Raw genomic sequence first — 18,085 nt, forward strand, 5'->3', positions numbered from 1 at the left:
GCTGTTCCAAATGCCTGAGCCAACCAACACCTTCTCTGGAGCCTGATAATGCCGCAGTCGGTCTGGCAAATGTTCTCTTTCTGTGCTGTTTGTCAGGACAGCTTAGTCCGATTACTTTCAGCCGCACATCTAGCAGGACGTCTGCGTCATCCCACATCAGGGATATTTCAGCTCTCCAGCCCTGTGTCACAGTGTATGTCCCAGAGCCCTTGACTGGCTTTCACTGCACAGGATAGTGTGCTAGTCCATGACATGGCTTACACCATGCAGACTGGATCGAGTAAGAATTAGCAGCTGCTCTAGATGCATTGGAAAGATGTTTTCATGTCAGAGGGTAGGAAAGAAACCTGACAAATTAGGGACTTCCCTTCATACTGAGATTACTGGGGATCCAGTGGAGTGAGCAGGGCTTGCTGAAATAGCTCCCCTAGGTGAAGAAAGAGTTTTTGCACCTGGCTCTTCAGTTGGAGCACCTCAGTGGCTCAGTCAGTTAAGTGGCCGACTCTTGGTTTCACTGCAGGTCACCATCTCAGGGTCATGAGAATGAGCCCCATATTGGACTCCACACCCAGTGGGAAGTCTGCTTGAGATTCCCTCCCTTCTCCCTTCCCCCTCTGCCCCTCCGCCCATCACGCATGCTTGCACACACAGGTGCACACGTGCTCTCTCTTTTTCTCAAATAAATAAAATCTAACAGAGAGAGAGAGACAGTACCTAGTGAGCCCTTTAGCATTTTGGAAGCAACATACTCTTCATTTGGGTGTGATACTCCAGCCAGTTTACAAAGTGACTTGAAACCTTTGAGTGGGGCCCAGAACAAGAAGGCTCTGCAGCAGGTCCAGGTTGCCATTTGGGCCACATGATCCAATAGCACTCGAAGTGTCTGCAGTAGACAGGGGTGCCCTTTGGAGCCTTTGGCAGACCTTTGTAGGGAGTCACAGTGCATGCGTGTGGGATTTTGGAGCAAAGTCCTACCTATGGATGACTTTTTTTGTTTGGTTGGTTGGTTTTGGTTTTGTTTTGTTTTGTTTTGTTTTGTTTTGTTTTGTTTTGTTTTGTTTTTGAGAAACCACTCTTGACCTGCTACTGGGCCTTTGTAGAGACTGAATGCTTGACCATGGACCACCAGTTATCATGCAATCTGAGCTTTTCTTCGTGAAGTGAATATTGTGTGACCCACCAAGCTATAAAGTGGGGCATGCACAGTGACACTCCATCATCAAATGACACAGTGGGATATGGGAGATAAGGCTCAAGCAGGCTCTGAAAGCACAGGCTAGGTCACATGACAGGTCAGCTCAAATGCCACGGCCCCCACTCCTGCTGCACTGCATTCTCTGAGCCTGCCCCTATGGTGCATTTCCTACATGGGGAGTGCCCCCCATAGCCAGTTCTGAGGAGGAAGATAGTGGAGCCTGGTACAGATGGTTTTGTGCAATATGGAGGCATCACCCAGAAGTCCACAGTGGTGAAGGGAAATCCTTTCAGGGGGCAGAACTTCAAGCTATGCACCTGGAAAATCATTGTGTTGAGTGAGTAGTCTTGTGTATACAGTCTTCTGACCCACTCTCAGCCTCATGAGGATGGGTCTTAGGGCTGGAACACACAGTCTGTGCCAGCTTATCCCCTAGTAGGGAAATCGCTTTCCCTGTTACAAGCTCAGCCAGTACTCTTTTGTCCTACACAAGCATACATGTTAGTGGCTCTCAGGCACACCCCCAGCTTTCCGTATTTCAGACTGCGGGGGGGGGGGGGGGAGGCGGGGGGGCGTGCTTGAACTGCAGCATTACAGGGATATGTATAAGCCAGTTGCCCTGTGTCGGCTGCTGGGGGACCTGCTGGCCAAGAGAGACCACTGCCTAATATTGGAACTGATTTCGTTCTGTCTCTTCTCTACATAAGTAAAGCTGGGTTAGGTATTACCCCATCCAGTGATTGACCACGTTGTGTTCTGTGGTAAATGGCAGTACCAAGATGCTATGGGCAGAAGTGTTTAGAGTCCTCTCCTAAGACTGGTGACCACTATGTGGTACTCTGCTCAGCCATTTCCTTGGAAGGAGGAATGGCCAGAGGTCAACTGCATACTGCTTGGCTGTGGCCAGTGGTTTGGCTGGATGTTTGGGGAATGGAGGAAACACAATTAGAAACTTCACGACAAGGAGGTCTAGGGTAGAAGTATGTGGATACACTTCTCTAGTGGGACAAGAGGCAAAGATGTAACCTGTGTGAATGCTCCACCAGTCTCTTCAGCAGAGGAGGACTGTGATAACCATGTGGATAAGATGACCTGTTCTCTGGGTACCAGTCAGCCTATTTCCCCAGCATCTCCTAAACCAATGGGCCCATGAGCAAAGTGGCCATGGTAACAGGGATGGAAGTTATGAGGGGGCTCAGCAATGTGGACTTCAATTCACTAAGGCCAGCCTGGCCACAGCCACTGCTGCACGCCTAATCTGGAGACCCCAGTGCTGAGTCTCCAGTATGGCTCCATTCTCCAGGTGGGTGAGCCAGCTCCTTGGGGGCTGCTTGATTACATTGGGCCACTTATTGTGACTCTCCTGAATGTGACAGGTCACTTTTCTCTTCCTGCTTTCAAAACTCTTTTTTTGTCTTTGAGTTTCAACACTTTATAATGTATCTCAGTGTGGATCTTTTTAAGTTTATCCTCCTGGGTGTTTGGTGAGCTTCTTGAATGTGTACGTTCATATCTTTCATCAGATTTGGGAAGTTTTCAGCCCAGTGTTTCCTCGGATTACTTTTCTGCCCCTTTCTTGTCTATCTGGGATTCCTGTAATACATTTGTGGATGCTTGATAGTGTCCCACAGATTGTTTAAGCTGTATTCATTTTTTCTGCCTGTCAGACTGGGTAATTTCAAAGATATTACCTTCAAATTTGCTGATTCTCTGTTCTCCCTGCCCACATCTGCTGTTGAATCCCTCTGGTGAGTTTTTCATTTCAGTTATTGTATTTTTCAGCTCTAGAATTTGGTTTCTTTTCATAATTTCTGTCTTTTTACTGATATTCTTGTTTTCATTTTTTTTTTCCTTTCAGTTATTTGTTATAGTTTCCTTTCGCTCATTGAATATATTTAAGATTTTGGTGTAACATCTTTGACAAATAATCAAAATATTAGAGTTTCCTAAGAAATGGTAATGGGCCTTGTGAATGACCATACTTCTTTCTTTGTATGTTTTGTAATTTTTTTCTTGGAAACTATACATTCTGTTATGGTTGTGGTAACTCTGTTATGGACTAAGTATTTGTTTCCTTGATACTCATATACTGAAGTCACCCCTCATTGTGATGGTGTAAGGAAGCAGAGCCTTTAGGAGGTGATTAGGTTTAGATGAGGTCATGAGAGTGGAGCCCCCACAATGGGATAAGTGGAAGAGGCTAGAGACCTTTCTTTGCTATGTGAGGACATGGGAAGGCAGCCATTTCCAAGCCAGGGAGAGAGCTCTCCCACAAAACCAGATCTGCTGGCACCCTAATCTTAAGCTTCCCAGTCTCTATAACTGAGAAATCAGTCTGTTGCTCAGGCCATGCAGTTTTTTGTTTTTTTTTTTTAAGATTTTATTTATTCATGAGAGACAGAGTGGCAGAGACACAGGCAGAGGGAGAAGCAGGCTCTGTGCAGGGAGCCCGATGAAGGACTCAATCCCAGGACTCCGGGATCACAGCCTGAGCTGAAGGCAGACAATCAACCACTGAGCCACCCAGGTGCCCCAGTTTGTGGTATTTTTGTTATAGCAGCCCAAGCTGACTGATTCACTCTGGAAACCTATTTCTCCTACTCCTTGGGGATTGGTGGTTTTTACTTATTGAGGATTGGGGCTGACCTTTGTATCTTTTCCAAACTATTTTTGCAAACCATGTCTTCTTTGTTGTGTGTGATCATTGAAGTTTCTCTTGCCTTGTCTCTCCGTTCAGCTAGTGAACTGAAAAAAATCTTAGCTATCTGGCTCCTGTCAAGGGAAAAGGAAATACATCTTGTCTCTTTGAGTTCCCTCTGGCAGGAAAGCCACTTCAGTTCATGATGTTTGAAACCTCTGTGTTGGCCTCTCCATGATAAAAAGCAGCAAAAGGGCCCCATAGAACTTCTAGAAAACAAATTTGTTTACATATATTAAAATTCTGATTATATGCTTCCTACTTCTTGGTATTCTATATCTTTCTTTAAATGAAATGAAGACAAGTTGGTTTTGATATCAGGAGTTTGCTGGAATCTAGTTGTTGAGGTAATTAGTTTGGTTGTGTTTTCACTGGCATCTATGAGTATGGCCTCAGTGCTCAGATGTTGGAAAATGGCACTGTGGAATGACAGTTGACTCTTCACAGTTGAGCCTAATGTAGCTCAGCACTTTGACAATGTTTTCCGTTGTCTTCCTGCTATATGCTATTGCTAAGTCGTGTAGGATTGTGGCTATTTTTTCCTCCCTATCCTAGATATTCTGAAGTTTTATTCTGATGTGTCTTAGATTTTTTTAAATAGCCTTCTAATTTACATACCATATGATTTACTCATTGTATGTGAACAATTCATCAATTTTTCTTCAATTTACAGAGTTGTGTAGATATCACTATAGTCCAATTTTAGGACATTTCTGTCACTCCCACAGGTTGCCTCAAGCCCTTTGGCAGTCATTCTCTTCTCACCCTGCCCAGGTCACCACTGATCTGCTCTTTCTGTGTAGTCTTCTCTTTTTTAAGGAGTTAACATACATACCATGTTTTTGGGGGTTCATCCTTGTTGTAGGATATAAGGATATATTTAAGAAGTACTTTGTTACTTCATATTTCTTCTTCTTCCTTCTTTCTTCTTTCTTTTGTTTTTAGGTAGGCTCCATGCCCAACATGGGCTTGAATTCACAACACTGAGATCAAAGAGTCACATGTTCTACTGACTGAATCAGCCAGGTGCCTTGTTGCTTTGTACTTCTGACTAATATTCTGTTGTATTATCTATTAATATATCACATTTTGTTTATCCATTACCGGTTTTGATGGATGTTTTGTTGTTTCTGCTTTGCTGCTATTATGAATAGTGCTGCTGTGGACACTTGTGTACAAGTGTTCCTATGAACATTTGTTTTCATTTCCCTTGGGAGGGAAATTGCTGGGTCCTTAACATTTTGAGAAACTGACCAATTGTTTTCCAAAGTGGCTGCACCATTTTATGTCTCTGCCAGTATTTGGAAGGCTCCAGTTTCTCCACAACCTAATCAACACTTGTTATCACCAGCCTTTTTTATTATAACTCTTCTAGTGGGTGCAAGGTGGCATCTCACTGGGGTATTGATTTTCATTTTCCTAATGATAATGAGCATCTTTTCATGTGCTTTTTTTCCATATGTTTTCAGATCATTTGAGTGTTTTTTATGTTGTCATGTTTTTATTATGGAGTTGGTAAGAATTCCTTATATATTCTGGATAGAAGTCTCTCTATGGTATATATGATTTGAAAGTATTTGCTCCCTTTCTGTGGATTGTTGTTTTACCTTTTTTTTTTTTTTTTTTTTTTAAATTCATGAGAGACAGAGAGGCAGAGACACAGGCAGAGGGAAAAGCAGGCTCCATGTAGGAAGCCTGGCATGGGACTCCATCCCAGATCTCCAGGATCACACCCTGGACTGAAGGCGGCACTAAACCGCTGAGCCACCCAGGCTGCCCCCTTTTTTTGTTTTGTTTTTAAGATTTATTTATTTTAGTCTTGGGAGGGGGAGAGACAGAGGGAGAAAGAGAGAATCTCAAGCAGACCCCTGCTGAGCACAGAGCCTGATAGGAGGCTCAATCTCATAACCCTGAGATCATGACCTGAGCCGAAATCAAGAGTCAGATATTTAACTATGCCACCCAGGTGCCTTCATTTTACTTACTTGAAGGTATTTTTTGAAGCAGAGAACTTTAATTTTTTTTTCTCCAAGGAATCAAACACAATTTATTTTAGAACTAAATAGAACAGATTGAATAAAAGAAGTTTTGTCTTAAACTTTCCAAGTAGATATTTTCTTTTTCTTTTTTTTTTTTTTAAGGTTTTACTTATTTATTCATGATAGACACAGGCAAAGGGAGAAGCAGGCTCTGTGTGGGGAGCCCTATGTGGGACTCGATCCCAGGACCCTGGCATCAGGACCTGAGCCAAAGGCCACTGAGCCACTCAGGCATCCCCCAAATAGATATTTTTCTCCTCAGGCTTCATGTTATCAACTTTAAGTCCCATCAGTGACCTTCATAATATTCACAAAAGATGTGCAGATTGTGTCATTTGGTTGAAGAGTCGAGTTTGGAAATAACAATCTTTACACTTTTTGTGCTTTAGCTTTTTTTTTTTTTTTTTTTTAAGTAATATCTATGCCAAACATGGGATTTGAACTCAAGACCCCAGGATCAAGAGTCACATGCTCTGCAGACTGAGCCATCCAGGTACCCCACTTTGTACTTTAGAACAATTCTCAAAACATGTTATAATGCCCCCAGCTCATGACTGTTTAATTAATTTTTTCTTCTTAAAATAACTTACAGCAAGAGAATCATTTATACATATTCAAAAACAGAATTCATCCATTTTCTTCTGTGTTCATGGTGGGAAAAACTTGTCCAACCCAACAGATGTAGCAAAGTCTGTTTCTTATTTTGGCTTCTCTGTTTTAATGACCAGAGAAAATCCTTTGTTGTTTTTATTTTTGGTTTCAACATACTAGTACCAAATATTCTGTTCTTTTTTTTTTTAAGATTGTATTTATTTATTCACAGACACACACACACTGAGAGAAAGAGAAGCAGACACACCGGCAGAGGGAGAAGCAGGCTGCATGCAGGGAGCGCATGGGACTCGATCCCAGGACTCCAGGATCAAGCCCTTAGCCGAAGGCAGACGCTTTAACTGCTTAGCCCCCCAGGCATCCCAACATTGATCTTTTCCATTCAAAAAATCAGCATTTCAGAGCTTTGCAGCTTCCCACCTTCAGACACTGCCAAGGGGACTTCCCTCCCTGGAGCATACCATGGGACCAGGGCAGAAAACTGTGGCATTCTTGTGCCCAGGCTCTCTTCGTGGCTGCGTCCTCAGCTCCTCCTTGGGATGCTGGGACACCAGGGCCTGACTGCATGCACCTCCTGCGCCTGTAGCCCTGCTCTGGCTGCCTGATGAGATCCACTGTATCCGTTTTTCTTTCGTCACTTGCCTTTGATGTCCTACATGATTCATTGCCTAGTCCAAAGTCACAGAGGTTTACTCTTTTTTAGCCTTTCTGTTTAGGTCTGTGATCCACTTGGAGTTCATAGCATGAGAAATGGGTCCAACTTCTTTTCTTTGTGTGTAGATATCCAGTGGTCTCAGCAATATCTCACTGTTTCCCCCATTGAATTGTCTTGTCATCCTTGTTGGAGACCAGTTGACCCTACATGTAAAGGTTTGTTTCTGGACTGAGTTCTATCAGTAATCCATGTGTGTGACCTTATGGCAGTACCACACCATCTTTATTTCTGTAGCTTCATAGTAAGCTTTGCACTCAGGTAGTGGGAACTCCACCAACTTTATTCTTTTTCAAGATTGTTTTGGCTATTCTGGGTCCCTTGCATTTCTGTATGAATTTTAGGATCAACTAGCTAGTTTCTGCACAAGAGCTAGGTGGGATTTTGATAGAAATTGGATAGAATCTGGAGCAGTTTTGCCATCCTAGCAATGTAATTATTAGTGTATAAAAACACTTAAATCTGCTATTTTATTTTTTGTTACTTATTCCCTCTGTTCATTTCTTTTCTCCCCCCTGCCTCCTGTAGGTTACCTGAATATTATTTCAGATTGCATTGTGACTTACCTACACTGTTTTGAATGTTATCTCCTTACATAGATTCTTCATCTTCATCGCTCTCAGTATTACATTATATATGCATAATTGGTCCCAGTGTTCTGGTGGTTGGCATTTTACCAGATTGAGAACTATGTAGAAACCTAACCTGTCTTTATGTCGCTTTACCCTGCCTGATTCATAGAAAGGATGTATAAGTTAATTATCTCTTGACTTCATTTGCCTACTTGAGAACCACATCAGTGTTGTAATTTTTACTTCAAATGCCATACATATTTTAGCCAGCTCAAGAGAAAAAAAAAGTATATTTTATTTCCCTATATTTTTACTCTGTTTTTCTACCCTCCTTCCTGATGTTCCAGGATTCCTGCCCTCAGCGATTCCTTTCTGATTCATCCATTTCTTTGAGACATTCTTTTAGGGCAGACCTACTAGCAGCAGTTTCTTTGTGGGTTTTCTTCCTCTGAGAATAATTAAATTTCCTCTTTATTCCTGAAGAAAAGTTTCACTCAATATGGAATTTTGAAGTGACAGTTCTTTTCTTGGAGCACTGAAAACCATTGTGCCACTTCTTTCCAGCCTCCATGGTTTCTGACAAGCAATTGGTTTCCTCCTGTAGGTGAGTCTCTCCTACTGCTGTCAGGATTTTTTGTCTATTTAACATCAGTTCACAGTAATTTTTTTGATTTTATGCTATGTGGGTCTAATGAGGTTTTATTTTTTTGAATCTATGGGCTTATATTTTTTTGCTTGATTTGGGAAATGGTCAGATTTGTTTGAGCTGTTTTCTGGCCCTACCCTCTCTCTCTCTCCTCCAGCTGGAGTACTGGTGATACGAATGTTCAGTTTTGGGTTTGTTGTCATTGTTTTTAGTATTTTTCTCTCTGTTGTTCACATGGGTAATTTCTGTTCTTTGATCTTTAATTTCATGGATTCTTTTATCATCTCATGCAGCAGTTTACATCTACCCATTTTTTTATATCAGTTATTATATTTCTAAGTTCAAAAATTCCCAGGTACTTTATTGTTTCTCCTGTTTCTCTGCTAAGACTTTCTGGTTCTTAATCTATTTCCAGCATGTCCATAATAGCTTATGGAAATACTTTTATGACAGTGCTTTAGAATCTTTGTCTAGTAAGTCCATCGTTTCATCCTAGTTTTGGCATTTGCTTACGTTTTTAATTTCAGTGGAGATTTTCCTGGTTCTTGGCATTGTAAGTAATTCTTCATTGTATCTTGGACAATTTGGGTATTAAGACTCTGGATATTATTTTTCTGTTTTTGCAGAGCTTTCCCTGACATGGCATCCCAGGAGTAAGAAGCTGATTCCTCTTGGGGTGCCTGGGTGACTCCATCCATTAAGTGTCCAACTCTTGATCTTGGCTCAGGTTGTGATCACAGGCTTGTGAGATCAAGTCCCACATTCAGCTCCATGGTGAGTGTGGAGCCTGCTTGAGATTCCCTCCCTCCCCCACTGTCTGTCTTTCTCTCTTAAAAAAAAAAAAACTGATTCCTCTTACTGCCGTGTGAGGGTCAGAGCCCTCATTTCCCCATTTGGCCCTTGTTCATGCCTTGGGGTAGGTACAGACACCTGTTGCTGCTGGCTGGGAGTGGGATTTTTTGCTTCCTCACCACCGTGCCCTAGCTGGGAGAATTAGGGAGGTCTTGTTACCATCCCCCTCTACAGACTGGTAAGGTTTCCCTTGTTGCCCCTGGCCTTTCATGTGGTGTTCTCTACCACCATCCACTTAGGGGAAGGAACCCTAGTGCAGCCAGGTAATGGTGGATGTTGAGGTGGCTCAGGTACCTTTTCTGACACTGTTCCAGTTAGAGGAAGGCATCCATGCCCTTTTTTTTTTTTGCATTGAAGTTTAGTTGACAGACATGTTCCATTAATTTCAGATGTATGTTGTAGTGATTTGGCAAGTTTATACTTAATGCTACGCTCACCACACATGTAACTACCATCTGTCACCAGAGACGCTAGTACAATACCATTGACCATATTCCCTATGCTGTGCCTTTCGTCCCTATGACTTATTCATTCCATAACTGGAAGCCGGTAATACCCCATCCCCTTCAACCATTTTGCCCCTTCCGCAGGCCCCATCCCCTTCAGCAGCCAACAGTTCTCTGTATTTACAGGTCTGTTTCTGCTTTTTTGTTTGTTTTATTTATTTGCTTATTCTACATATAAGTGAAGTCATGTAGTGTTTGTTTTTGTCTTATTTCACTCAGCATAATACACTCTATCTCCATCCACATTGTTACAAATGGCAAGGTTTCGTTCTTTTTTGTGACTAAGTAATATTCCTGTGTGTGTGTGTGTGTGTGTGTGTGTGTGAGAGAGAGAGAGAGAGAGAGAGAGAGAGAGAGAGAGCGCTTCATTATTCATTCATGTATGGAGACCCTTGGGTTGTTTGGCTACATAGTTTGGCTACAGTAAACATAGGGGTGCATATATCTTTATCGCTAGTGTTCTTATTTTCTTTAGGTAAATACCCAGTAGTGGAATTATTGGATCATATGGCAATTCTATTTTTAATTTTTGAGGACCCTCCATACTGTTTTCCACAGTGCCTGCACCAGTTTGCCCACCAACAGTATAAGAGGGTTCCCCTTTCAACACATCCTCACCAACACCTGTTGTTTCCTGTGTTGTTAATTTTAGCCATTCTGACAGGTATGAGGTGATACCTCTTTTTTTATATAATAAATTTATTTTTTATTGGTGTTTAATTTGCCAACATACAGAATAACACCCAGTGCTCATCCCATCAAGTGCCCCCCTCAGTGCCCGTCACCCATTCACCCCCACCCCCCGCCCTCCTCCCCTTCCACCACCCCTAGTTCGTTTCCCAGAGTTAGGAGTGTTGTGGTTTTGATTTGTATTTCCCTGATGGTGAGTGATGTTTAGATCTTTTCACGTCTCTTGGCCACATGGATGTCTTCTTTGGAAAAATGCCTATTCAGATCCTCTGCCCATTTTTTAATTCGATTGCTTGTTTGTTTTGGTGATTAATTGTATAAGTTCTTTATATATTTTGGATATTAATCCCTTATCAGATGTATCATTTGCAAATATCTTTTTCCATTCAGTAGGTTGGCTTTTTGTTTTGTCAGTGATGATTTCCTTTGCTGTGCATAAGCTTTTTTTTTTTAAGATTTTATTTATTTATTCATGAGAGACACACAGAGAGAGAGAGAGAGACAGAAACAGAAACATAGAGGGAGAAGCAGGCTCCGTGTGGGGAGCCCGATGTGGGACTCAGTCCAAGGACCCGAGGATCATGACCTGAGTCAAAGGCAGACACTCAACTGCTGAGCCACCCAAGTGCCCGGTATAGAAGATTTTTATTTTGATGTAGTCCCAACAGTTTGTTTTCACTTTTGTTTCCATTGTCTAAAGAGACAGTTCCGTATGTTACTAAGGCTAAAGTCCAGGCAATTACTATATACGTTTTCTTTTAGGAGCTTTATGGATTCAAGTCCCATATTTAAGCCATTAATCTATTTTGAGCTTATTTTTGTGTGTGGTGTAAGAAAGGGTCCTGTTTCATTCTTTTGCATGTGACTGTCTAGTTTTACCAACACCATTGTTGAAAAGACTGTCCTTTCCCTGTTGTATATTCTTGCCTCTTTTGTCATAGATTGACCATGAAAGTGTGGGTGTGCTTCTGGGCTTTCAATTCTTTTCCTTTGATCTGTGTCTGTTTTTGTGCCAGTCCTGTACTGTTTTGATAACTGCAGCTTTGTGTAGTATATCCTGAAATCTGGGATTATGATACCTCCAGCTTTGTTCTTATTTCTCAAGATCACTTTGGCTAGTTGAGGTTTTTTGTGGTTCCATACAAACTTTATAATTACTTTTTCTAGCTCTGTGAAAAATGCATTTGGTATTTTGAAAGGGATTTCATTAAATATGTAGATTGTGTTAGGTAGTATGGACATTTTAACAATATTAATCCTTCCAATCCATGAGCATAGTATTTATTTCCATTTGTGTCATGTTCAGTTTATCAATGTCTGATAGGTTTCAGAGTACAAGTGTTTCACTTCCTTGGTTAAATTTAACCCTAAGGTATTTATTATTTTTGGTACATTCATAAATGAGATTTTGCCAGATTTCTCTTGCTGCCACTTTGTTATGAGTATTCATATTCTTTTTCCTTTTTTTTTACGATTTGATTTATTTATTTAACTGAGAGACAGCATGAGCACAAGCAGGGGGAAGCAGAGGGCAGAGGAAGAAGCAGACTCCCCACTGAGCAGAGAGCCAGGTGCAGGGCTTGATCCTAGGACCTTAGGATCATGTCCTAAGCCAAAAGCAGGCGCTTAACCAACTGAACCACCAGCTACCCTGTGTATTCATATTCTTAAACTACTTCTTGCTTCAATTTTAGAAGGTTGGGTTTTTTAAATATGTTGTCTACTTACTGTTGTCCCAATCATTAGTGTAAAGCTGGGTATGATATTCCCTAGAAGCCTTTCAAGGCCTAAAGTATCTATGGTGAAGCCTCTGTTTTTATTCCTGATATTGATAATATGCATTTTCTTTTTTTTTTTCTTGATCATTTCTTGTAAGGGTTTAATTATTTTAATTACTTCGAAGAGGGGCACCTGGGTGGCTCAGTGATTGAGCATCTACCTTTGGCTCAGGGCATTATACTGGGGTCCTGGGATCAAGTCCCACATCGGGCTCCCCGCAGGGAGCCTGCTTCTCCCTTTGCCTGTGTCTTGCTTCTCTCTGTGAGTCTCTCATGAATAAATAAAATCTTTTTTTTTTTTTTAAGATTTTACTTATTTATGCATGAGAGACACAGAGACACAGGAGAGGGAGAAGCAGGCTCCATGCAGGGAGCGCGACGTGGGACTTCATCCCTGGTCTCCAGGACCAGGCCCTGGGCCGAAGGTGGCACTAAACCGCTGAGCCACCGAGGCTACCCTCATGAATAAATAAAATCTTAAAAAAATAATAAAATTACTTCAAAGAACTAACTTTTGGCTTTGTTCATTTTTTCTTTTTTCAATTTCATTGATTTCTGCTTTTCCTTCTTCTTTGGGTTTAATTTATAACTTTTTGCAACAGAAGCTTAAGTCACTTATTTTAAACCTAAGAAGTTTTCAAATGCGTGCATTGAGAGCCATAAATTTTACTCATGACTGTTCCATTTGCATCCAGCCATTTCCTGCATATTATTTGGTTTCATTCATTTCAGATATTTTCTGATTCCCTTTATTTAGAATTGTGCTTAATCTCCAAATATTTGAGGATTTTCTACAAATCTTCTGTTATTAATTTCATTTCTTTGGGGACAGAGGGTACGCTCTGTAGGATTTCAATACTTGAAATTTATTGAGATGTGTTATAGTCTTTTTCTTAATCTTCTGAGTACACTTTAAAAGGGTGTACATTCAGCAGTTGGGTGATGTTTCAATAAATATCAGTCAGGCTGAGTGGATTAAATAGTGTTTATATTATTAATCATTTTTGTCTTCTTGCTGTGTTAATTATGGAGAGAAACATATTAAAATCTACAACTGTGATTATTTCTCCTTTTAGTTTTGTTAATTTTTGCTTAATGAATTTTGAAATTTTGTTAGATATGTTTTAGAATTGTCTTTTTTTTTTCAAATTGACTCTCTTACTATTATGCATTGTCTGTCTTTATTCCTGATAACACCCCTTATCTTAGAGTTTACTTTTGGCACGATCTTTTTTCCAATCCATTTGCTTTTGATGTGTCTGTGTCCTTATATTTCAGAGTCTCTTGTGAACAAGATATAGCTATAGTTTGTTGGTTTATGTCTTTAATCCAGGATGACAATACGCCTTTAAATTAGAGGAGTTAGGGATCCCTGGGTGGCGCAGTGGTTTGGCGCCTGCCTTTGGCCCAGGGCGTGATCCTGGAGACCCGGGATCGAATCCCACATCGGGCTCCCGGTGCATGGGGCCTGCTTCTCCCTCTGCCTGTGTCTCTGCCTCTCTCTCTGTGTGTGTGTGTGTGTGTGTGTGTGTGTGTGTGTGACTATCATAAATAAATAAAAATTTATTTAAAAAAATAAAATAAAATAGAGGAGTTAGTCTATTTATGTTTAGTATAAATACTAATATGGCTGAGTCTAACTCTACCATCTTGATATTTATTTTTTGTTTATACCATTTGGTCCTTGTTCCTTTGCTTTTCCTTTCCTGCTTCCATTTTTTTCAGCACAAGGTAGATCTCTTGGTGTTATTTGCAGTTATTTTATAGTGTTGCCATCCACTGTGGTACCCACTAGCCACATGTAGTTAAGTTTAAAATCAGTCCCTCATTATATCAGCCACACTCCAGGGACCCAGTAGCCACATGTGCTTGTTACCACATTGGACAGGACAGATTCCTGCAGAAAGTTCCATCAGACAGCTCCCTGCAGATTGAGGTCAGGATTTATTTTGAGTCAGAATTAGCTAGGGTCCAGGGTGAAAAGGGTAACATTTCTAGTCAGAAGATGTGTGTTTCTGTTGTGTGTTTACTATTGATGGCTTTGTAGTCTGTAAGCCTAAGAGATCTGCTCTTAGCCTCAATTTTCTTTTCTAAAACATGCAGGTAGTAATTCCTGCTCTTTGCTTCATGGAGTGCTTGTGGAAAAGAACACTATAAAATGGTTAGCTGCTTTATGAAGCCTAAGGCAGTTTTGAAGAAAATATTCAAACTCAGTTGACTGTGTTTTGTTTGGTCTTTTAGGTTGCTGACGGAGCTGGAGTCCCCTTCTTGGTGGCCATTTAGTTCCAAGCTTTGGAAGATGCCAGCAGAAACAAACCCCAAGGAAAGCACCTCAATGGCTAGTCCCAAAGTTCTTGGAAAAGAAGGGGTAGTGGTCCGAATTCCTGCTGTTATCTCCCAAGGGAATGCATCTCATGTTAAAGCAGGAAGTCTCACCATCCTTGTGTCTGGGTTGGAAATCCATGACTCCTGTTCTTTGCTCATGCACAGATTCGAAAGAGAAGATATAGATGACATTAAGGTTCACACGCCTTATGAAATTAGCATCCGACAGCGGTTCATTGGGAGGCCAGACATAGCTTATCGCTTGATATCTGCCAAGATGTCAGAAGCTATCCCCATTTTGGAGGTGCAGTTCAGCAAGAAGATGGAGCTGTTAGAAGACGCCTTGATGCCCAGAAGTGCCAGATCGTCTTCCCCAATAGAGAAGGGCTGCTCAGTCTGGCAGGCAGGTAAGTGAGCATTGGCATTTGGAGTGTGCCTCCTTCTCCAAACTTGCAGTCAGAACGTAGCATGCCTGGGGTACACTGTTCACTTGTGTCACTTGGAGCAGCTGCTGATTTCTCTGCAGCAGTGACTGTCCATGTGTTTGTGAATGAAAACAACTTAGTACTTGCCATCTCAGAGTGTGTAAATCCCAGAGCTCAGATTTATCACCCACTGAGTGCTATGTGGGTTTCCCCGGAGGGCAGGAGGGCTTGATGGCCCTTTCAGATCAGAGGCAGGCTCCAAGTTAGGCATTTTCCCCTTTCCTCTGTGTGACCCGCCTGCCCTGGTAGGCATCCAGTCCCTCCACCCCTGACCTCAGCCTCAATCAGGGTCATCTCAGCCTGCCTTCTGGGTACCTGTTTAAGAAATCAGAATCTCTGAGAACTGCAGCATAGTTTTTGTAGGTTTGTAGGCCTCCCCTAGTGGGGAGTGTGTGGCATTGGGCGTGGCCCTGGAGGTTGAGAGAGAGTCCCAGGTCCAAGCCCCAGCCTTGCCTGGGGCAGCCTGGGGTCATCTGACTTGTCAGTTTGCCATCCAGATGGTGTCAGGTAGCATCTCGCTGGTGCCTTTATTTTCATGTCTATCATTGATTGTGATGTGGAACATCTGACGCTCCTTATTTGCTTTCTGGCTTCACGCATTTTTCTCTGTGGATTGTGTGGCTTTTTTGTTGTTGTTGTTGTTGTTGTTTTTCTACTGTGCTGTTTATTTTTTGTGATTTGTAGGAGCTCCTCACATGTAGGTTTGCATCCCTTCTTGGCTCTAGAGGCTACCAGTACCTCTGCCAGACTGTCATTCTCCGTTACAGAAATCCTTAATTTTGCTATGGTCTAATCTAGCATTTTTCCCATTAAGTTTGTTTTAGAGCCCAGCTAAAGAAATCCCAAAGTCATAAAATACCATATTTCCTAATGCTAGCATTATAGGTGACCTATGTCTGCATTATAATGATTTTTCTAACAGCCTAGTAGTCTCTTCTTATTAACTTTGATTGCTGGACATCTTTTACAGTTAGAGAAGTGTTTGTTACGGTTCTGGTTTCGTTTTGCTCGGAAGTGATTGATTTCAGCACTAATATGTAACCTGTTTCCCTAACACATGAACATTTCTAGATGGCTTCAAGTTTCAAAAGAAATATACCTGAAGATAGATCTGGTCCCATAAGCACCAAAATGTAAAAACTTCATTTAAAAACTTATTTCCTTAGCATTTCCAGATTTTTCTTTGGCCCCTCTCTCAGGGCAGGACTGAGAAGGGTGGGCAATGCCACGAGCCTAAGACTCTGAGCAGGTCAGGCCGTTGGCCACCTCTTGCCCCCACACTGCTGTTTTCCTGTGGGAGGAAGAGACTCAGGGCTGCTGGGTCCCAATGCAGAGTGCCTCCAGCCATTGCTTCTGCTGCTGCTGAACCAGAACTCCCTGCGCCAGGCGTAGTGCCAGGCACCCACAGTCCCTGTTCTCATGGAGCTCCGCCTGGTGGTTTCAGAGAAGGGACATGGCACTGAATGTCCTGTGTAGGGGGCAGCTGTGAGCACACGTGGCACAGAGTGTGGCACTGTGCAGGGGAGAAGAGGCTTTCTGGGCCCTGCCCCCACGTGTCCACGTGCAGACAGGGCTGGAGGGGAAAAGGAGGTGCATGCCAGGGCCTCTGCGGCCGTCGTCTGGCTGCAGGAAGCTAGGTGAGTACAGACTCCGCAGGGCCCGCCCTCAGGAAGGGTACAGGCCAAGGCTGCTGACCACAGGCCGAATGTCTTCTTCCTCAGGGAAGCCACAGACAGTTTCCCTCACCTAAAGTCAGCTGGGGCTGGGCCTCCACCACCTCTGCAGACACCTTCCCAGCAACACCTAGATTGCGGGTGGCTCGCATGACGGGGTGTGTGGCCTCGCCTGTCACAGTCAGGGGCTGTGTGTATGGAATGAGTGGAACCACAACCAGGATGACATATGGGTTTTCATCCTGCGCTCAGCCCACTTCAGCCTCTGGGTGGGTTCCCGCAGGAGGTCTGTGACTGCACGGAGCAAGAGGGGCCATCCTCCCGTGGTGAGGCCACCCCATCCCAAGGAGTTTATGCAGAAGGGAGCTGGGGAAGAGGCCAGCATGTGGGCTGTGAGCAGCACCATGTCTGGCTTGCTGGGACCTCTGCAGGAGGCCTGGGCAGCCCTCTCTGTCGCCTCTGATGGTGTTTTCACTGTCCCAGGGTGGAAAGTACAGAAGCAGTGGAGGTGGAAACCATGACTTGACATCTCAGAAATGTACTCCTCTTCTCCAGCCAGGAGCAGTGTTGGTAGAACGTGTGACCAGCAGGTGGCAGCGTCACCACAGCACCCCTGTTTGCCTGGAGTCCGTGTCTGGAAGAACTTTCCAGAGACCTCCACAGTCATGTGAAGTGCCGGTGGCCCAGCCAGCAGCCAGCCACTGCGGTCTCCTGGGCTTCGGGGGTGGGGAATGACACAGGGGGCTGCTTCTACCCTGGGGCGAAGCCATGCAGAGTCCGTGTGTGTTCACACAGCATCTTTAAAGGACTCTTTATGTCCTGGAGTATTTCAGACATGAGGAGGAGCTAGGAGGCTGGTACAGACCCCGATATTCCCCTGCCTTGCCATTCTCATCGTCACAGCTCACACGCATGTGTGCATGCAGCATCACTCTGTGAAGTCTCAGTTCTGTCCAGGCTCTCTCGCACTCACTGTCCAGAACCCCATCTGGAACCCTCGTGCTGGGGGGGCGTCTCCCTGGACCCCCCTGGCCCTGACAGTCTTGACGGCCTGTAGGAGTGCTGCCGAGGTTTCCTAGCATGTCTCCCAATTGTGCTTCACCCGTGTTTTCTCAGGGTCCTGGGGTAATGGGTTTCAGGAAGATGACTTCAGAGCATAGCCCACGCATGGCCTTTTATGTTTTTGGTACTTATTTTTGTCTCTGTTGTTTGCTGACTGCCATATTCTGAGAGAAGCCTTCTCTGGCCACCTGATTAAGAGACCTCCAGTTACCTGCCCTACACTTGCCCTCGGCACTGCTG

General features: G+C 43.2%; 1 protein-coding gene across 3 annotated transcripts in view; it reads left to right on the forward strand.

Annotated features, from left to right (window-relative positions):
* SNAP47 (synaptosome associated protein 47) overlaps nucleotides 1-18,085 on the forward strand; it is a 47,046-nt gene that overhangs the window by 13,837 nt on the left and 15,124 nt on the right. For all 3 annotated transcript variants that reach the window (XR_008665517.1, XM_055333732.1, XM_055333730.1), the window contains exon 3: nucleotides 14,542-15,032. Coding sequence is in view for 2 of the 3 variants with exons in the window: in XM_055333732.1 (XP_055189707.1) it covers nucleotides 14,542-15,032 (491 nt within the window). In the remaining variant the exon portion in view is untranslated. The remainder of the gene's footprint in view (nucleotides 1-14,541; nucleotides 15,033-18,085) is intronic.

The sequence above is a fragment of the Nyctereutes procyonoides genome, unplaced genomic scaffold (genome assembly GCF_905146905.1).
Source record: "Nyctereutes procyonoides isolate TBG_1078 unplaced genomic scaffold, NYPRO_anot_genome, whole genome shotgun sequence".
Taxonomy (NCBI): domain Eukaryota; kingdom Metazoa; phylum Chordata; class Mammalia; order Carnivora; family Canidae; genus Nyctereutes; species Nyctereutes procyonoides.